This window comes from Phodopus roborovskii, unplaced genomic scaffold, assembly GCF_943737965.1.
Source record: "Phodopus roborovskii unplaced genomic scaffold, PHOROB, whole genome shotgun sequence".
Classification (NCBI taxonomy): Eukaryota; Metazoa; Chordata; class Mammalia; order Rodentia; family Cricetidae; genus Phodopus; species Phodopus roborovskii.
In genome coordinates, this window is record NW_026126514.1 from 8849560 (window position 1) to 8872091 (window position 22532).

The window sequence follows — 22532 nt, forward strand, 5'->3', positions numbered from 1 at the left end:
TTCTAAAATGTATAGATTTGTTTTAATCAAGAGTCTTTTGTAGCAAATAAAAAATATGTAATACATGCCAGTGGGGGGTATGGGCAACAGAAGCTTCCTAAGATTATCAGAGTATCTTTTTCAACACTAGCCAAGGACAGAAAGATACACAATCAACACACCACAGCAGCTATAAAAGTAAACTGCTGGTACCAAGTTTGCCATACAAAAAGTGCCCAAAAGAAAAAAAAAAAAAAAAAGAAGAAGAAGAAGTCTAGTAAAGAAAATGATTTACAGAAGCAAAAACTAGAATGCAATAAGGTCACTTGCACAGGCAACAGGAAGCCAGCCACATATGAGAATATGGCAAGGGGCATCCAGCTGCCTTGCACAATGATAAGCTATTACTACAATAGGCAATGAACCTTAACCACCAGCCTCACTTTGTCAAGCAGAAAGTCTCTGACCTACAGGCCCCTAAGTTGGAGACTTGGTTACCAGTTCATAGCACCAGTGGGAGGAAGAGCCTAATGGGAGGTATTTTGATCCCTTGGGGCATACTTTGAAGGGAACTATATAATCAGTCTCCCTTTCTCACTGCAGCATCATTACAGGCCTAAAGCAACAGAGCCAAGGATCATAAACTAAAAACTCTAAAACAATGAGCCAAAATAAACCCTTTCTGTGTTGTGGTAAAGGAAATGTGACTAATAGTTGGAGAATGCCATTCTCAGTTTTGAACACCATACAGCTAAGGCACAAAAGCATGAAGGCACAAAAGCATAAGGCACAAAAACAGATGCTTCACAATTGTATCAGCCTTTTTCCGAAATTACCTCCACTAGTCTCCTCTTGATGTGACTCTCCATCTATATTGTCAATGGCCATGAGAAATACAGCAGGATAACTAATATTCAACAGGCCCTACCACATGAGTGATAGGGAGCTCACCAGGCAAGTCTGTGGAGTCATTGGCTGTGGAAATCAGTTGTTACTGTCTGTACCTTCTGTCATAAGTCATTTTATCTCTTCCCTAAGAATAGCTTTGGGTGTTTCCCATTGCTTGTGTGTGTTTATCTCATGAAAATATTCCATCTCCTGGGCACATATATCTGTGGGAAGTTAGGAGGATAACTTTTCTTTTGGCTGTGTAATCTTGATATATAGAATACTTGAATTCCTTCTCACAGAGCATCACAAATAAAAGCACCCAGAGGCAGCAACTTCCACATCTTACACTACATAGCCATAGTTTTTTCCTTTGATCTAGCCCTGAGAAGTTCCTGTTAATCAGCTAAATGCTGAAAATGCTAATGCAGATCAAATGCCTTGGCTTATGCTGGTTGCCATGGTTACTCCAATGCTATGTTCCCAGCCACCTTGGATGGAAGCAGAAGAAAGTGCTCAGAGAGTGCACAGCACTCCCACATTTTTTCCCTTTTTCTACATTTATCAATCTCAAACTTGTAGCTTAACTAACCACACAAACGTAATTAACACACAAATTCCATTTCCCCTCTTAGAAATCATAGTCCCTTCCTCAATTTACCCTTTTCAGGTATGCCCAGGCACTTCACAGCCACACCCCCTCTGAGACAGAAGATAACAGGTACCCACTTTGTCAGCCTTATCTATTTTCTTGGCCCTCAGAAACACATGCCTGTTATCCTTCGCTATTGCCAGAATTGCTAATTTTGTCTGTATAGGTATATAAACTGGAACCCTTGTGGGGTTGGGGAACAACAACTTTTGAAGAATAAAGAGACATGAAAAGAGTATGTATTATCCAGCCCCCACACTTGCTATTCAGTGTCCTGCCTGAACCCAGAGGTCCCCAATACAGTATAACCTGTCCTCTGGTTAAGATACCTTGCTGCTCCCATCCAAGTACTAACCAGGCCAGACCCTATTTAGCTTCCAAGATCAGATAAGATCAGGTGCATTCAGGGTGGTATGGAAGGCATCACCCTCCCTCCTGTAGGGAGGGAGAGATGGAAGGAGAATGGGAGAGGGAGGGAGGGAGAAAGGGAGGGAGGGAACTGGGATCAATATGTAAAAAAAAAAAAAGATGCCTTGCTGCTGTGCCTAGTGCAACTGTGCAACTGTCCCATTTGGTATTCACTAGGACCTTTTGCTTTTTATTAGTGTTTCTCATTTTAAAATACATCAGACAATTGTAGCAGTTTATGAAGGTGAGAGGTGAGCTATAAAAGAAGCCTAAACCTGCTAAAAACTCTTCAAAAAAAACTACAATCCTGGGTCTTTTGTGCAGCAAAGGACAAAGGAAAAAGTCATTTTTTCCACAAAAAAAGAAAAGAAAGAAAGTGCTTAATGGGTTTTGTTGATAACACAGAGCATACAATAAAATTTTTAGTGTCATATGTGAGAGCCTATGAATACAATAAGTCCAGCAAGATGGAAAAAACACTTTACTACACAAATCAGTCACCACATGCACACACCAGATACTTCAGCTGTTCTCAAAACAATAGCGCATTTATTAAGACAAAGTCAAGGGCAGAGGGTGGTGGTGCACGCCTAGAGGTAGAGGCAGCCTGGTCTACAGAGCTAGTTCCAGAACAGCCAAGGCTGTTACACAGGAAAACCCCATACATATATATATATATATATATATATATATATATATATATATATATGGTTTGATATATATATATATATATATATATATATAAATCAAACTATTCCAGAGCACAACTTATTATTCACAAATGGAAAGTTCACACCAACATGTAAAATTACAGTCAGTAAAATACTAGGGCAAAATGCAACCCAGGAAATAGAAACATTTCTATTTTAGAACACAGTGCTAGATCTATGGAGTCAGCATGCTAGACAAGGCCTTGAGTATCATCACCAACACAAAAAAGGTTTTAAAATAAGTTCCATTTAAAACAGCACATGGAGTCAAAGCACTGGCTCCATACCACACAATGCACAGGAGGTCTATGCAATAAACTGGAAATAGTTTTTTGTTTTTGTTTTTGTTTTTTTTTTAACCCAGTTGAAGGCAAATATATTCTGACGTTTTAAAGAAGCACAAGTGAGATTCTTAACAATTTATCCCCATCTAGAATAAAAGGCCCATGGAGAACCTGTGCCAACATTAGTATTGACAGTGTCCTGATGTAAATGTCATCCTGTAAATATGTTTTTCTTATTGGTTAATGAATAAAGCACTGTTGGCAAATAGGAAGGCAAAATAGGTGGGCTAGGAGACAAGGAGGATTCTGGGAGCTGTAGAAAGGAGGAGTCAAGATGTAGGATGTAAGAGACAAGGTCTAGACCCTCTCTCTGGTCAGATAAGACCATTAGAAATACATATATTAGTGATTATGGGTTAATATTTAAGACAGAGCTAACCAATAAGAAACACTAGTAATGGGGCAACAAACAGCTTTATATCTAATACAGCATCCCTGTGTATTTTGGGGCTGACACAACTGTGGGACCAGGCTGGCAGGAAAGTGCTCTTAAGTGTTCCATCAATGGTGGGCTATACAAAGTTAACACTCATTTTTAATAGCGCAAGACTGTCTTCTCCACAAAGAGGTTGGAGAAATCTAGACAATACTGCAAAAGTAGCTAACTCTGAACAAGCTCACCAGTGACCTTGACAGACAAGTTAAAGACACCTCTCTCAGTAGCTAACAGACAATTCTCAACCATGTGCTTAAGTTGAAGAGAGAATGAAAAAGTGCAGGACAAAGTTTACAAAGTAAAAATTAAATATTAAGAACTGCTTATGCCTATAATCCCAGGATGCAAGAGTATATTTAAGGCCAGCCTGCATAGTGATATTCCACTGAAATTAAAACAGAAAATAAAAGTCAGAGTAAAGACTAATCACAGTGACAGCAAGCCCCAGATCAGCCAAGGCTACACAGAGACCCTGTCTCAAAACAAAAACAAAATTCATAGAACAATATAAGATTAATTTCCAACCTAACTTCACACCAGCCAAAATAATAAAGAGGTAGCATACTTGCCATCCATTTTTAAGGAAGGGAGTAAACACTGCTCTTTATTACTAGTTCAGTACTTTGAACAGTTCTTCTTACAGGTCTCCTTCCCCCCCCCCCCCCATTTGAAGCACTTTAAAGGACATGTACTACAAATGAAAGCTGACAAGCTGAGAAAAGCACAAAGCCCACGTCTTACCAGTCGAATGAGCTGTCTGTCCAGCCATCGAAGCACATCTGGTCCTTCCTCTGTTTCTGCTCTGTAAATTGCCAGCCGGGCCATGAGAATGGCAGCTGCTTCTTGGTCAAAAGATGCAGCAATGTTTTGGATTTGAGTTTGAGCATCTGCCCAGCTAAAAAAAAAATAAAAGCACAGAAATATAATTGAATTGTATCATAATACCACAGTTGGCTACCACACAGAGCTACACTTAGAGAATATAGAATCCCTCCTCGACATTTCAAAATTCTGATAGTACATAGATTAGTTAGCATTATTAAAACATTACAAATAGCTATTCATTACATTGATTTTCCTAAAAGCAAAACCAAACCCTGAAATATTTTGTAAAATAACTCAAAAGGTATATCTCCAAACATATTCTTAAGACATCAAGATTTTTATAAGCAAAGATAATAGAATATGGGTCAGGAGGATGGTTCAGACACACTAGCACAAAGACCTACAGCCTGAGTTCAAGTACCAGATCCCACAATGTGGCAGGAGAAAACTGACTCCTAAGAGCTATCCTCTGACCTCTACCTGCATGCAGTGACTTGCACATGTGCGCACATACATACACAAATCAACAAGAAATAGCACAGGTGAATGTTCAATCATCAGTGATAAAAATCACATAACTAAAACTGCTTTGTACTCTTTCCTTCCCTATTAATACACTGGCCAAGACAGGTCAAAAGTTAAGTAAAGGAGTCCAACATGAGAGTTCAAGCCTATGATCCTTATACCTGGGAGTTAGAGACAGAAAGATAAGGGAGACAGAACTGAGATTGATATGTAAAATAAGACTATTTCTAATTTTAAAAATAGCCCAATTAAAAAAAAGCAGTAGTAAGGTTCCTCAAAAAATTAAAACTAGAATTTCTGGGGCTAGAGAGATGACTTAGCAGTTAAAAGAGCTTGCTTCCCTTTCAGAGAACTTGAGCTTAGTTCCCAATACCCAGTACCCACCTCTTCTTACCTCTGCAGGTACATACACTCAAAGGCATATACCCACCCCAGACACACAAGTACACACATAATTCAAAAATAAAAATATTTTTTAAAAAACTTCTATATGATCTAGGTAAACTACTCTCTAAGAATCACAGTCAGCTCCTAGAAAAGAAATCCACCCACCTATATCTACTATGTATTCTTAATACTCACATTACACAACCAACTTAGGCACCCATTAATGAATAGATGGACAAAAAAACATCACACTGAGCACAGTGGTGAATACCTATGATCCCAGGACACAAGCAGCTAAGATAGGCTGGGCTTAGTGGTACATGCCTTTAATCCTAGCCTGATCTACATAGTGAATTCCAGGACAGTCAGAGCTACATGGTGGGGGGTGGGGGTGAGGGAGAAACCACTGTAAATTCCAGACCAGCCTGAGCTACATAGGAAAAGGGAAAAGGAAGGAAGGGGTAGAAAATGTGGCCTTAGATACACTACAAAGATTTATCCCTCTATAAAGGAGAATGAAAATACACCAGGAAAATGGGTAACTAGAGAACCATCATGTTAATCAAAATAAGTCAATCTGATAGAGCCAAGCATTGCATTTCCTTCCATACATGGAATTTAGAGGGGTAAGGAACAACACATGACAGTAAAAGCAGGACTGCCACAGATATGGAAAGGACTGGGGGAAGGGAGAACAAGAAAGAGAAACAAGAAGGACATGACCAAAGTACATTGGTCATAAAGAAACCCAGTACACTGCACAAATAACATATGCTGATGAAGTGATGCAGTGAGCTGGGAAATGGTTCAGCAGATAACGTGTTTGCTACGTAATCATAAGGATCTGAGTACCAATCTCTAGCACCCATGTAAAAAGCTTGATGTGGAGGCATGCCTGTAACCTAATGCTAGGAAAGCACAGACATCAGATCCCAGAGACCTGCTGGTCATCAGTCTAGAGCAAACAGCAAGCTCAGGGTGCAGTAAGGGATGTCTTGTATCAAACACTAAGATGGAAAGTGACAGAAAATGACAATCGATGGTCTTTGACCTATGGTTTCCAAAGATCACATGTAGGTGAGTGCACACATGCACACACAAACACATATATACATATATACAGGGAAAAAAGATTTAAAAAAAATAGTGAGAATTTCCATCTGAGGGGTTGATATTATAAATAATATATTTCTGTGTAGGCCTGGCTAGCCTGGAGCTTGCTATGTAGCCTGTCTTAGTTAATGTTTTCACTGCTGTGATGAGACAAATGACCACAACAACTCTTATAAGGAAAACTTTCATTGAGGGGGCTTGCTTACAGTATCAGAGGGTCAGTCCATTATCATCATGATGGGGAGTATGGTGGCTTTCAGGCAGATGTGGTGCTGGAGCTGAGAGTGCCACATCTTGCAGGCAACAGGAGTCAACTGTCACACTGAGGGAAGCTTGAGCAAAAGAGACCACAAAACCCACCCCCTCAGTGACACACTTCCTCCAACAAGGCCACACCTCCTAATAGTGCCACTCCCTTTGGGGTCATATTCTTTCAAGCCACCACATAGCCCAAGGTGGCCTCAAAGACACAGAAATAGACCTCTGCTTCCCAGGTCACATGTTCAAGAAACATAATCCAGTCAGACTTTCTCTGGGTAGAACCAGTATTAGTCTTTATTTGCATTATTTCAAAATTATTGTTGGTTTTTGTTGTTTTTGTTAAATACTTCTACTGATCCTAGTTGTAAAGTATCTTACTTTAAACAAGACTGGCCATCCTTTGTGTACTTATGTGTGCAAGTTATCATACTTGTACATGATCATGTGCAGTAGAGTACACGCACAGTGTCCAGATGCCTGTGGAGACCAGAGGATAACTCCAGACTCCATGTTCAAGGACACCAGTCATCTCTTTTGAGACAGTATTTCTTTGGCCTGAAGCTCACCAATTAGACTAGACTGTCTAGCTCCAAGCTTTAAGGATATTCCTGTCTCTGCTCCCACACAGGACCATGTCTAGCATTTTTATATGGGCTCTGGTGATAAAATTCATGTATGGACAAGAATTATAACCACTGACCTATTCCCTAGTCCATACATTACATTTATTTCACATGTAATTTGTTTTATAGTGACATTTTTTTTCTGCCTTTTATTTATGTGTATGAGTGTGTATCTGTAGGTATGTATGTACACATTGAGTGCAGATGTCTATAGTGGCCAGATGGAGTGTCAGGTCCCCTGGAGCTTGAGTTATAAATGGTTGTGACTTGTCCCACTGGGAACCAAATGACAGTCCTCTGGAAGGGCAGCAAGCACTCTTAAGCTGAGTCATGACTTCAGCCCTGTGGTGGTTTGAATAAGAATGGCCCGCATAGGTTCATATATTTGAAAGTTTGTTCATCAGGGACTGGTATCAGGGAGTAGGACGTGTGGCCTTGTTGAAGTAGGTGTGACTTTGTTGGAGGATGAGTCACTGGGGATGGGCATTGAGATTTCAAAGGCCAAAGACAGTCCCAGTGGCTTTTGCTCATATAGCCTATGGATCTGGATACAGAACTCTCAGCTACTTTTCTAGCACCATGTCTGCCTGTGTGCTCCCATGTTCTCTGCCATGCTGATAATGGCCTACACCTCTGAAACTGTAAGCCAGCTCCAATGAAATGTTTTCCATTACAAGAGTTGCCATGCTCATATTGTCTCATCACAGCCAAATAATAAAAATAAGAACATGTGTTTTGAGTGATCTTTAAATTTTTTTTTCATAGTAACTCACTTTTATTGTACTTAGTAAAAGCATTCATTCCAAAGTATGGGAAGAAAAACCACAACTAACCCTTCAATGTAGACAGCTGAAGAGCAGTCTATACCATATCATAGTGGATCAAGCATCTACAGTACCTGGTCCACAAGGCAGAAGCTGCATGACAGCATAATAAATGAATTAGAGCATTAATAACACATGGAAAAAGTATAGCTATGAACCAAATCATCATCTGAAAAGAAATATCTTAAGCATAGCACTATATTAATATGTGTGTGTGTGTGTGTATGTGTGTATGCAGGTATAAAAGTATATATGTATGTATGTGTGTATATATATATATATATGTGTGTGTGTGTGTGACTACTAAATACAGTGTTTGATTCTCCCCATGAGGATAAGGTAAACAAAATTTGTTTATTTATTTTTTTGTTGTTGCTATTAATTTTCATTCAGGAGTGTATATATGTAAATGTGTCTGTATGTGTGGGCAAGTGCCTACAGAGGTCAGAAGAGGGCACTAGATCCCCTGAAACCAGAGTTACAGGCACTTGTTAGCTACCAGACTGGGTACTGGAAACTGAATTTGGGTCTTCTCCAACAGCACCAAGTGTTCTTACCTACTGAGCCATTCCTAAAGGACCTTTGTTTTTTGAGACAGTTTCATGTTTGCCAGGCTGGCCTCAAACTCTCCTGATCCTCCAGCCTCTACCTCCCAAGCTAGGATTATTAAGTGTTTTATGTATTTAAACCTCTAATAAAAAAATAAAATAAAAAACTTACTTCCTAGCAATTGTGGTCACTCGGATACGTCTCTGCCCACTTGAGTGCTGATACTGGGTCACAAATTGGACTGCACCTCGACCTCCCTGAGGAATTGGAGCATTATGCTGTATAAAAATAAAGAAGAAAGAACAAAGCAAAATCTACTATGTCGATGTCACAGTATCAAAGACTACATATTCTCTAGCACTAAAAAAAAAAAAAAAAAAAAAAAAAAATCGATGGGTGGTGGCACATGCCTTTAATCACAGCTCAATATGCCACTCTTTGCTCATACCCATGGGAGTCCTGGCCCTTTCTGAGCAAATATGGAGGAGGGGTGGGTACGGAGAGGGGAGGGAAGAGGGAGTAAGAGAGGAGGGAGGGGAGGCTTTGGTCAGGATGTAAAATAAATTAATTTAATTTTAAAAAAGGATCACCTTGTTACAGGAGGCTAGCATGAGGAGTTAATAAATTTTACTTTGATGGGGGGGAAAAATGAGTGACTACTAGCCAAGCAGACATATCTCTGTGAGTTCAAGGTCAGGTTGGTCTACAAAGAGAGTTCCAGAACAGCCAAGAATGTTACACAGTGAAACACTGTCTGGAAAAACAAAACAATGGAGGGAATACTGCTCTTGCAGAGGACTCAAGTTTTACTTCGGAACCCACACTAGATGGCTTACAACCACCTGTAACTTCGCTCCAGGGAATCTGATGTCTCTGGCTTCTGTGGGCACTTGCACAAATAGGCACATAACCCCTACAAATACACATAATTTTTAAACAAGTATTTTTTAAAAACAGGCATGTTGGTACATGCCTGTAATCCTAACACTTGAGAGGCACAAAATCAGAAGTTCAAGGCCATCATCACCTACGCAGGGAATTCAGGGCAGCCTGCCTACATAAGACTCTCTCTAAAATAAAAATCACTAACACTGTCATACACCTAAACCAAATTCTCTAAAATGGAAATCAAGGGCTAGACATAATGTTCAATGGTGAAACATCTACCTAGCAAGAGTAAAGACTTGTTTCAATCCCCAGCACTGCTGAGGGAGTGAGGGAAGAAGGATGGGAAGAGGGAGAGAGGAGGGAGGGGGTGGGAAAGAAATAATCCCATTTACAATAGTGAAAAAATACTTATAAATAAATCCAAACAAAGATGAAAGAAATTAAAGTAAGGCATAAACAAATGGAAAGCTATTTTTGTTCACAGACAGGAAAAATCAGTATTGTTGAAACATCCACACTATCTAATTCAATCTACAGAACTAGAAAATAAATCCTTCAATTCATATGAAAGAGTCAATGTCTAAGTTTAGTATTTGTTTACCTTCCGGTATTAAAAAGCAGGCAGTCAGACAGATGTGGTAGCACATGCCTTTAATCCTAGCACTTGGGAGGCAGAGACAGGCAGATCTCTGTGAATTAAGGCTGGCCTGCTCTACATAGTGACCAGTATTCTGTCTCAAATACCAAAAAGATATTTTTCTTAATGTAGGCAGTCATACCTGATTAACAACTTCAAAATACATGGCTAAGGTTGTAGTGGGACTTAGTCCGCATATCTTCCATTGACAAGTACCACCTGTTCCAATCTCCTATAAAAATAAAGGACAGGGTGCTTGAAAGCTAAAAAACATAATTTATTAATTTATAAGAAGAAGAGAAGCAGGAGTAAGCCTCTAGTAAGAAAAAAACACTCAGCTTTCAGATTTATTCAATAAAGGTTAAAAGCTTTAAAAATTTTAACACCATATCACAAACACATAATTAAATACAATCAATTTTTACAAGACAAAACATTAAGATTATTAAAAGGTTTGTTAAGTAAATTAAAATGATACAAGGTATTTTAAAATATGCACTACTTAACAAAGGATTAACCAGTAACATTACCTTTCCACCCAACTTTCCTATCTGTACATAGGAATCCTATGTATATGCACATATGATTAAGTTCCCTGCACAGAATTATAAGCATTCTAATGCCAAGAAAATTTAGACGCGGATCTTTATCATAAAAACTGCATATAAACTAATTTTGTAGTTTTGTCATTTTTTGAAAGCTAATTACTATTTAGTGTTGTCTCATCATCCTATCTACAACTACATGACTGTAATTTTGGAATGCAGTACAGCCTGACTACAGGTAAAGAAACTTAAATCTCTCTGATTTGGTGTTTTGTTGCTAAGTCTGGTGACAAAAATCACTTGAAATTAATTTTGGCTTTCAGAAACTTAAAACTTTCCAAATCATAACAATTTATTTAAGACCACACTAAGACAAGGAATAGCTTAGCTATATCAAATAGAACATTGGTGGCCATGTATATGAAAAGAACTACACATGGAAATGTACAATGGAAGCTCAACTACATACAACAATTTCAAAGGCTTCTGTGATGGGTCTGTCTTTGTGCTAGCATGGAAATTGGCTGTATTTTTTAGAACAACATTACTTACATTTTCAGACACGCAAGGTCCTTTCGAGTTAAGAGACACACAGGGTCCAATAGCTCCTGAAATCTTTATTTCCCTGGAGGTCTGTAAATAAGAATACGGTACATTTGGTTCCCTCAAAGACAAAGTCAGAGCCGCAAAGATGGCTGAGCGGATAAAGATACTCGCCACCAACCCTGACCACCGGAATTTGAATCCTAGGAACTACATGGTAGGAAGAAGAATCAACTGCTCTAAGCTACTCTCAGACCTCCATACAAGCATCATATCATTAATAAATATAATAGAAATTTTTAATAAGTTCAGATTTTATAAGTGTTGACATTCTTCACCCAGGCAGTGGTGGTGCATGCCTTTAATCCCAGCACTCGGGGAGGCAGAGGCAGATGGATCTCTGTGAGTTCGAAGCCATCCTGGTCTACAGAGTGAGTTCCCAGACAGCCAAAGGTACACAAAGAAACCCTGTCTTGAAAAACAAAAACAAACAAACAAAGAATATAGAAATTTTTCCATATTTAAAGCTCAAAAGTCATTGAAGAGCCAGGCATGGTGGTACACCCCTTTAATTCTAGCATCTGGAGGCAAAGACAGATGAATCTATGTAAGGTTGAGGCAAGCCTGATCTATGTAGCAAGTTCCAGGACAGCCAGGGCTACATAGAAAAAGAAGATAATGAAAATATGCTAAAAATTAAAAATAATTAACCATTAAGCTCTAATTTAATTCTAGTCTTCAATGTCCACCAGCTGTAGGAGGACTCCATATGGGAATCTGACCCTGATTTCAAAGTCACACCATGCCCTAAATTACATACATCAAAAACCCTTTAACTATGTTTTTCCACAAAAGTTCTGTGTGGGAATCGTTGACCTGAATGTATGTCTATGCACCATGTATATGCTTAGTGTCACAGAGACAAGAAGAAGCTCTGGATGGCTGGAAACTAGAGTTACAGGCAGACATGAGCTATGCTGAGAATCAAATCTGAGTCCTCAGAAAAAGCAGCTAGTAGTCTTAACCATCAAACTATCTCCCCAGCCCCAAGACTGGTCTCTTTCCATTTTTCCTACTATCAAATTTAAACTATTACACTGTCTTACACTAAAAAATTAGGAAAGGCTGGGACTGTGGCTCAGTGATAGAGCACTAGCTTAGAATTGAAAAGGCCCTTAGATTCAATTCCCAGCACTGGAAAATATTCTACTTTGCTGGCCAAGGTGGCACATGCTATGAATTCTAACTTGGGGGCATAGAATCTGGTGGATCTCTAGGACTTTCAGGCCAACCTGGCAAACAAAGAGAGTTCCAGGTCAGCCAGGTTATACAGTAAAAAGTGGTTCTTCATTAACACTCCAATGACAGAAACATACATCTCCAATCTACAAGTAGCTCACATAATTAATACTATGGTTCTTATATTTCAACACAAACCATCCACTCTGATCAGTTATTCCTACATGTGGAGTGGGGGGGATGGGAGGGGAGGGTGGTTGGGGTGCATGTGAGAGGGGAGAGAGGAAACGCTGGAGGAAGGGAAGGAGGGAGGGAGAGGGAACTGGGATCAAATAAAAAAAAAAAAATCTCATGTTGATGCTTCCCTCCATGACTCTCCTCACAATGGGCTACTAAATAAAATTCATTTTCCTATCATCTTACAGAAAATAATATAAACCACACTCTCCTGGTGTTTTGTTTTGTGTTTCGAGACACAGGGTTTCTCTGTGTAATCTTGGCTGTCCTTTGTAGACCAGTCTGGCCTCAAACTCTGATATCCACCTGCCTCTGTTCTTCTTAAAGTTTTACACCACTTTGCTTTCTACTGTTACTTCATTTGATCATATACATTAGCTTAATCTCTCTCTCTCAAGATGAAGTTTCCCTAATAACAAGACCTCCACCTTAAAAATCCAGTCACATTGCTACAATTTCCTACCATCATGCTGATTACATGGTAAGCATTCAATAAAATAATATCAATAAGAAATATTTAAAATGAAGATTCAAAATCAGTGTTTCTGTAATATCCATGTAATTAACACAAAGCCTTCCAAGTGTTTTAAATCAAAATTTGAAATTCATGATGGAATTTCATGTACAACCAGCACTAACCTCAAAACTAAAGAATAAGTTCCTCTCAAGTTAGATCATTTCTGCCATTATAAAAACTAACATGGCTAGGTAGTGATGGTGCATGCCTTTAATCCCAGAACTTGGGAGGCAGGGGCAGGTGGATCAAATCTTTGAGTTCAAGGCCAGTCAGGTTTACATAGTTAAGTTCCAGGACAGCCAGGGCTTTACAGAGAAGCCCTGTCTCAAATAAATAAATAAATAAATAAATAAAATCATATAAATTTAGTATATAAATATATAATGTCTAGTGCCCCGCACAGTAAAACACATCTATATCACAGCATGTGGAAAGCTGGGGCAGTAGGATCGGGAGATAGAAGACAAACTGGATGTGACCTTATCTCTAAAAAAACCAAAGTAAGAAACTTTACTTTTCTAATCATTATTAGGAATGACCCCAGTCTCACAGTCTCATATACTTTTAATGACAGCAGCTTTTTCTGGAAAACAAAATCCCTAATTCAAGGTTCTAAAGTATACATTATTACATCTGAAGTTGACTAACATTTTAAAGTTACCATTAAGCCTACAGGGTTCTTATTTGATAAACATATCACACATGCCAAGTTTGGGTTCTTACCTTTATTTCTAATGTGCCACCAAAGCCCATTTTAAACTGTCCGTGTATATCTTTGGTAAAGACTCTTTGAAAAGTTTGCTTGAATAATGAAGTGTTGAAAGAGTCACCCATTACCATGTATCCTCTGCACAGAAAAAGGCAAACACAACATCACAACATAATTAACTGGGTTCATGTGTTACCAGAAAAAAATAATTACTTAGACTATGAACAAACAGCAAAGACATTCCCCAAAAACAAATGTAATTAACACCATTTCTATTAATAATTCTTAATTACATTTATTTACATTGTGTATATGGGTACACAGTGTGCATGTGAAGGTCTGAGAACTACTTTCAGGTATCAGTTCTCTCCTTCCACTATGAGGGTCCCAAGAATCCAGCTCAGGACATCAGGCTTGCCATCAGAGTCTTTACCCACAAAGCCATCTAACTGGCCCACATTTTCTCCTTTCATGTGCATCATAAAAGATTACCCATGTTATAAAATACTTGATCATGCATTAATGGCTGTTCCTTTTCATATTGAGTATCTATAAAAGTTGTCTATACTTCTACTTCTTGAAGTGTGGTCCTTGGTCCAGCAACATTAACACCACCAGCAACCCTCAAAAGGGAATTTCAAGCCCCAACTCACATACTAAAGAGCATTGGTTTTTAACAAGAAGCTCAAGTTATTTTTTACAAGTAAATATCTGAGAATCTCTTGCCCACATCAGCTGCTTCCAAGTCTCTCCTTTTGTTGTCTTTCTAATTCACTCTAGGTCAACTTTCACTGTTTTTAGTAAGATTTTCAATGACCTTTACAATGTTGAATTACTTAACCTCCAGCATTATTTTGCATCTGTAAAGTTTCCCACAGATGATCATGGCCTTTACCTTCTAGTACTTTCCCTACTGAGTTCCTAGTTGTTTGCATTTCCCTAGGAATATATCTAAGAGAATACTGAATGAAGATGGACCCCTACTTCACTTTTTTTTTTCAGCAATAAAAAGAAATACTGGCACATCCTAGATGTGAATAAACTTAAAAAAGCATGCCAAATAAAAGAAGTTCATGGTGAGCTGGAGAAATAGTTCAGAGGTCAAGAGCACTGATTTCTCTCTCTTATTTTTTTTTTGGGGGGGGGGGTTCAAGACAGGGTTTGTCAGTAGCTTTGGTGTCTGTTCTGGAACTCTCTTTGTAAGCCAGGCTGACCTCAAACTCACAGGCATCTGTTTACCTATGCCTCCCAAGTGCTGGGATTAAAGGTGTGCACCACCACCACCCAGCAGGCACTGATGTCTCCTGCAGAGGATCCCAGTTCAGTTCCCAGCACCTACAAGGTGGCTCAAAACCACCTTTAACTCCAATTCCAGAGGATCCAACTCCCTGTTCTAAACTCCTTGGGCACCAGGCATATACACAATACACATATTTTTTTTAAAAGAAGCCAATGGCCAAACACCACTTATTATTCCCCACATATGAAACATCCAGAAGAGGTAAGTAGCATTGCCTAGGGCAGGAGGATGGGGTGAGAAAGGAAAGAGGAATGGAGAGTGACAGGTGACAGGCAGTCTCTCCAGGGTCAGATAAATGTTCTAAATTCAATCACAGTAATGGATATAACTTTAGTGAGCATACTAAACCTCATCCAAAAATTGTAAACAGATAATTTCATGATGTGCTGTTGTGGAATATTATTTTAACTAGGCAAAGACATGTTACAATTGTTTATGCTGCATTTGTTTACTTATGAAAAGATATGCGCTGTTGTTTCATCTTGCCTACCTAAGGCACCTGATTGGTCTCATAAAAAGCTGAACAGCCAATAACTAGGCAAAGAAAGGATAAGCAGAGCCAGTGGACAGAAAGAATAAATAAGAGGAGAAATTTAGACTCAGAAGAAGAAAAGAGAACAAGGAGAGAACAAGGAAGAAAAAGAGGAGCATGCCTGGGGCCAGCCAGCCAGGCAGCCACCAACCAAGACAGACACAGAAGAAGTAGGGAAAGTAAGACATACAGAAAGAAAAGGTAGAAATCCCTGAGGCCAAAAGTAAATTTAAAAAAAACAAAAACAAAAAACTTAAGTTAAAAGAGCTAGCCAGAAATGAGCCTAAATTAGGCTGAACATTCATAAACTAAAAGTCTCCATGCCATAACTTGGGAGACGGTTGGTGGCACAAAATAAAAGCCTACAACATGCTATCTCAAAAACACTACTAAAACAACCAGTTTGTTCAGAAAAAGAAAATGTAACATGAGATCTAAAGAAGACACAGCAAAGTGTCAGCAAATGTTGCCAGAAAGGTGCAAGAGGAAGAGTGAGCTTTTCATTTCTTGAGCTGTCAGTGTTGGTTCTCATTTGTAAGCAGTCATTACTAGATATGCACATACATACCCAGTAAGGTTAGGGCAGCACTTCATCTCCAGGAGACCTGTCTGATCTAATGCACATGCGTAGATGTCAATAACATGCCCAGTCGTAGCAGCCCGATTAGCCAACGCTTCAAAATGCTACAAAAGATTTTGATTAAATCAAATATATAACCTAACTTTACTATAAATCTTTTTCCAACTAGCAAATCAAAACAATTTAAGAGTAAAAGATCATAATTTACATATGATCTAGTCTTTTTTAATTTCCAATAGTTTCATAAAAATGATAAAAGTGACTTCTAGAACTCTGACTTTCCAGCCAGACATGTGACAGACATCTGAAATCCCAGCACTGGGGAGGTTACAACAGGAGGATCATGGGTTGCAATATAAAGAAAGATTTTTGTCTCAAATTAATAAATAAATAAAATCTGATATTTTAACATTCTTTAACTTAAAATCCATTATTTTTACATATGTTCCTCAGCAAAACTAAAGAAAGGTATACATTCTATTCTTCAACACAAACATAAAAAAACAAAACTCTTTTTCCTAGCTAAATCCACAGGCAAGTAATAAATATATCCAAAAAGGGTAGGGAGGAAGATAAGCAAACCTAAGCATTTTTTGCAGCTTTAACAAAAAAAAAAAAAAAAATTCTGAGCTCAAATGAGAAACTCGCTAACAAACAAAAGCACTCACAGTACCAAAAATTATGACAGCAATTATTGTTAAAAATATAACTATGAGCCAGATGGTGGTGGCACATGCCTTTAATCCCTGCACTCAGGAGTCAGAGGCAGGTGGATCTGTTGAGTTCGAGATCAGACTTGTCTACAAAGCTACACAGAGAAACCCTGTCTTGAAAAATCAAAGTAACAGTGACTACCAAAAAAATATCAAACAGTACAGCAAAATTAAACTAAAAGCTTGAACTAAAAAAAAAAAAAATAACAATAATAATAATAACAAAGGCATCAACAATCAGAAACAATACCAAAGATTCAAGAATCACCATTTAGGGAAATATACATTTGCAAATAACTCCTAAAAATGTAAAGCTACACAAACAGAAAATAACTCACAAGAAAAAAACTGAATAAAAACATTACCTTAGTTCCCTTTTTAACATATTTAGCATTATCCTTTTCAATGTCATGCCAGGATCTTATTGGTGTCTTTAACTCATCTCCAACCACCATTCCAGGCCCCTGGGTAGCAGGACCACCAATGAACATCATGATCCGAGCCCCAGTGTTGGGGAAAGTACACTATTGGAGAAAAGGAATTCATTTAAAAGTGTAAAATATAACAACAAAGAGCAGGTAGATAAACTTCTGTCTGAAATAAAGAAATTCCCACCACCCACACGGCAGCTCACAACTGCCTGCAACTCCAGAATAGATAACACCCTACCCTCTTCTGTCCTCCAAGGGCTGACGCACACACATTGTACACAAGAACTCTTTCCCTCCTTCCTTTCCTCCCTCCCTCAGAACCCCTTTTACAGAGACAAAAATAGACAGACAGACAGACAGACGGACGGACGGCATCCTTCTCCAGGGTCTAACCAGGTAAGCGTAGTCCTCACACACTTATCAAGAAAACTTCTCTTTGCATCAGAGATACCATTACAGAAAACCACAACCAATCAAAGTACAGAGTGGTAAAGTCCAGTCCCAACTGATACATCTACAACACAACTCCTGTACCTGAGACTCAGGGATCATTGTGGAGGTGGGAGAAGAAAGATTTAATGAGCCAGAGGAACAGGAAGTTTGCTGTAAGATTGTGTCTCCTAGAAATGTCAGAGAAGCTACATTCAATGAAGTCTCTCATCAACATGGCTACCTAAACATGTTCTGAACAAGGATGACACCAATAGTCATGCTAACATAGAAGGGGGAAAGCCCATATGGCCTCAGCCACAAACAAAGAACTACAAACAGCCAAGGAATGCTGAGAGTAAGAAAAAATAGTCTTCCCTAGGCACCAATTGGTTATCCAATAATGAATGGTCAGTTCTGAAAACATATACATATGAAAAAAAGATAGGCTTCAATTTGGAAGAAAACTAGGGGGTACTGGGAGGGTTTGGAGGGAGGAGAGGGTGGGACACTCCTTTAGTCCCAGCACTTGGGAGGCGGAAGCAGGCATATCTCTGTGAATTTGAGGCCAGCCTGGTTTACAAAGTGAGTTCCAGGACTGCCTGCTGCTGATCATTATGGACTCTGACTCTCCCTCTCTCTCTCTCTTTCTCTCTCAAAATAAAACAAAACAAACTCTTCTATTAAAAAGAGAGAAAGAGCCAGACATGGTAGTTGTGCTGGCTAGATTTTATGTCAACTTTACACAAGCTACAGTCAGCAGAGCTCCTCTTGATGACTCCTTTGAGAAGTGCCTCCATAAAATCTGGCTGTAGGCTGCGTGGTGGTGGCTCACGCCTTTAATCCTAGCACTCAGGAGGCAGAGACAGGCTGATCTTCGTGAGCTCGAGGCCAGCCTGGTCTAAAAAAATGAGTTCCAGGACAACCAAAGCTGTTAAAGAAACCCTGTCTTGAAAAAATAAAAAGAAAGGAAGGAAGAAAGGAAGGAGGGAAGGGGAGAGGAGAGGGAGGGAAGGAAGGCAGGAAGGCAGGAAGGAAGGAAAGAAGGAAAGAAGGAAAGAAGGAAGAAAAAGATCCGGCTGTAGGCAAACCTGTAGAGAATTTTCTTAATGAGTGACTAATGTGACAGGACCCAGCCCACTGAGGGTAGGGACATCCCGGGGCTGGTGGTTCTGGGTTCTATCAGAAAATGGGTTGAGCAAGCCATGAGGAGCAAGCCAGTAATAGGCACCCCTCCTGGGCCTTTGCATTGGCTCCTGCTGCCAGGTTCTCACCCTGTTTGAGTTCCTGCCCTCACTGCTTTTCATGGTGAACTGTTATATGGAATTGTGAGTGAAATAAGCCCTTTCCTCCCCAAGTTGCTTTTGGTCATGGTATTTCATTACAGCAATAGTAAGTAACCCTAACTAGGATAGTAGTGCACATCTTTAATACCAGAATTCAGGAGACAGAGGCAGGAATACCTCTGTGACTTATTTTTCAATTCCAAACAGCACTACACAGTGAAACCTTGTCTCAAGAAAAAAAGGAAGAAATGAAAGAAAACTAATAAATATAATCCAAGAAAGTGCTACAGGAAGAAATCACATGGGAACACCAGGTACTAGAATAAATCAGCTACATCAATCATCCTACTAACAGATTTCAAGAATAAATAAAGATTACAAGTTGCACATCACCAGTGATACAAACACCCCTCTGTAGTGAAGCTTCCATAACCAATCATAGGTGTGGGGGCACTGGAGAGATGGCTCAGTGATAAAAGCACTTGGTGTTCTTGCAGAAGACCCACACTTGGTTCCCAGCACCCACACAGCAGTTCACAATCATCTGTAACTCCAGTTCCATGGGAACCAATGCTTTCTTCTGGCCTCCATGGGCAACCAGGCACGCACATGGTGTACAAACATATATGCAGGCAAAACACTCATCTATTTTTGTTTTATCAAATGAAAAGAAATAAATCTTAAAAAAAAAAAATTGGGTTGGCGAGATGATTTACTAAAAGAACCAAGTTCAGTTCCCAGCATCTATGTCAGATGGCTCAAAAACACCCATAACTCCAGCTCTGCCTCTGAGTTAAGGGCACTTGTACTCAAATGCACACAGACTCACACAGATGGTTAAAATAATAAAAATAAATCACTTTTTTAAAGTCATATGAACTGGATTTGGGGAGTTTCTGGATAGCTGAACCCATGCTGCTTTCTAGTGTGTGGTGTGTAGAGGGGACATGCCCTTTCTCTCATATCTCAACAGTATGCATTTCTTCTATCAGGGTGTGGTTTTTATAACAGTCTTTACAAGTGATACATAAGTAAAGGGCCCCCCTGAGTTCTCTGAGCCAGCCACGATAGCAAATTAATCAAACCTGAAGAAATAACCAACTTATAGATAGGAGTACAAGTTAACAACCTACTACTTGCTGAAGTAAACAGCCAATCCATGGAACTGAACCCTTAATCTGTGAGAACTAAATGCTACTTCTAGTAAATAGTGTCAAAATTGAATTGATAGAACATGCAGCTAGTTTCTGCCACAGAATTGCCTGTGTATTCACTGATTACTGAATGAGATAAGAGCCATGCATGGTGATGCATAGCTTTAGTCCTACATGCAGAAGTCTAAGAAAGGAGACTGCCATTAGTTCACATTCATTACTAACTAAACTACATAGTAAGACAGAATAAACAGATAACAAAGATGAAGGCTGAGCAAGAAAGAAAAAGATGAAAAGGAGGACAGAAGAGAACTGAAGGGACACTTACACCAACCACATCTTTACTATTCCTACGTGCACTCACACACATACACACAGAGAGAGACTCCTACATTTCAAAACTAAATTTTCATCATTACTACCTCAAGTAGTCCTACAGCTATAGAAAGTGCCACTCCTGAGGAACGCAAAGGTCTCTTTCCTTGTGGTACAGGCCAAGGGTCTCGCTGAAGCTCTCCCAGAAGATCTGTGAGATTCATATCTATTTTCTGTACTGGCTGTAAGAATCTGCAAAACAACAGTAAACCAAACACCATTTATAAATGTGATATTTTAAGAGCTTTTCTTAAAAGCAGAGGAAATATGTGATACACAGCATACCAACAATTCACAATTTTCGGTGTGCAGCAGAAAGTACAGGAGATATAGTTCAGTCAGGAGAGAGCTTATCTAGCAGGTGTGACACCCTAGGCTAGATCCCCAGAAACACACACACAAATACACACTCCAAGGGATGGGGAAAAGAGAGGGGACTGGGCAAGAGAAGGAGGCAAGAGGAGGAGGGGGAAAGAAATCAATCAGGCATGCTGGTGCATGCCTGTAATCCCAGCACTAAGAAGGTGGAGGCAGGGGGATCAAGAGATCAAGGTCATCAACTGCATACCCAGTCAAGGTCCAACCTGGCTATAGGAGACTGTGCCTCCAGAAAAATAAAAGGGGGGGGCTATTACTAGGCCCCATATTACAGTATGTTTATCACTCCCAATCATATTGTTACTAGCAACCAAGGAATCAATACAATTGCTACCAATTTTGTTTAAAGCTTTAAGGTTACCAACATAGTTAGAAGATACAGCAATATATCAATCAACTTTTGTAACAGCACCTCTGATTGGAAAGTTAAAGAAAAAGCTACCTGTAAAGATAAACTTAGAAGCTTTTAAGATCCTATTTTTGCATAGCTGCCCTCAAACCACATAAAGATTTTATGAACTTAAAAATAAAAAGAAACATCAAAACTAAAGTTATAACATCATAATGATTAAAAAATGAACTATTTCAGTAAAAAAGAAAGTGCCTCAAAAAAGTAGTTTGTTTTTTAAAACTATATACTACCACAATCTATCTATATCCCTAACAATACTAAAATTATAGTATTACCTAGTGCCTTTACCAAGTTGAGTGCATGATATATTTAAGTACCTGCTTGAATAAAAGAATTCTGTTTGCCATATTAATTACCTATTAGAAGGAGGTGGCTGCTGGACCTGAGGACCACGTGTGGCTTGAGTAACAGGTACTTTAGAGAGCCCCAGCATTTCCTGTAAAGAGATGATTTCAGTGAGATCTGTTTATTTACTTCCACAATATTTGTCAACTTCTTAAGATGTTCAAGGTGCTATGCTACAAATTAGAAACACAAAGTAAGCATAAGTTCTCTTTCGCCAAAAGGTAAACCATCTAGCTGTGGAGACTAAGCTCTCTCAGTAGCAACTCACCAGGACAGAGTAAACACAAGGTATGATGGAGTGAAAAGGATGTTAATTTAGAAGTATTTCTAATCTAATGCAGTCAAAATACATTAATGATTAACTTAAGTATCTTTCTTCTTATATGCACTCATCCTTTTCAGCAACCATTATCTTAAACACCTAGTCTGTGGCAGGAATACAGTGGTTTAAAAAAAAAAAAAAAACTACTCTCTGCTCTCGTGGCAATTAAAACCTAGAAGAAATGAAATTATCTACTAAAGTAGTGTAGAATCATAAGGAGAAAAGGGGAATGGAATTATCTAATCAAGTAGTGTAAAATCACAACTGCAGCATTATGAGTAAGAAACAAAGAACTGGAGACATGGCTCAGCAGTTAGGAGCCTTGCAGCTCTTGCAGAAGACCAGGGTTTGATCCAGTACCTGTCAAGTAACCTCAGCTCTAGGGAATCCAATGCCCTCTTCTACCTCTGCAAGCACATATACTCATGTGCATACA

The 22532-nt window shown here is 39.1% G+C and overlaps 1 protein-coding gene across 1 annotated transcript in view; it reads right to left on the reverse strand.

Moving 5' to 3' along the window:
• Sec23a (SEC23 homolog A, COPII coat complex component) overlaps positions 1–22532 on the reverse strand; it is a 48606-nt gene that overhangs the window by 16349 nt on the left and 9725 nt on the right. Inside the window, exons 6-14 of the mRNA XM_051195886.1 lie at positions 21786–21865; positions 20687–20831; positions 17330–17488; positions 16240–16355; positions 13854–13977; positions 11147–11227; positions 10192–10281; positions 8696–8802; positions 4159–4312 (exon numbers count right to left, since the gene is read on the reverse strand). Of these exons, the coding sequence (XP_051051843.1) occupies positions 4159–4312; positions 8696–8802; positions 10192–10281; positions 11147–11227; positions 13854–13977; positions 16240–16355; positions 17330–17488; positions 20687–20831; positions 21786–21865 (1056 nt within the window). The remainder of the gene's footprint in view (positions 1–4158; positions 4313–8695; positions 8803–10191; positions 10282–11146; positions 11228–13853; positions 13978–16239; positions 16356–17329; positions 17489–20686; positions 20832–21785; positions 21866–22532) is intronic.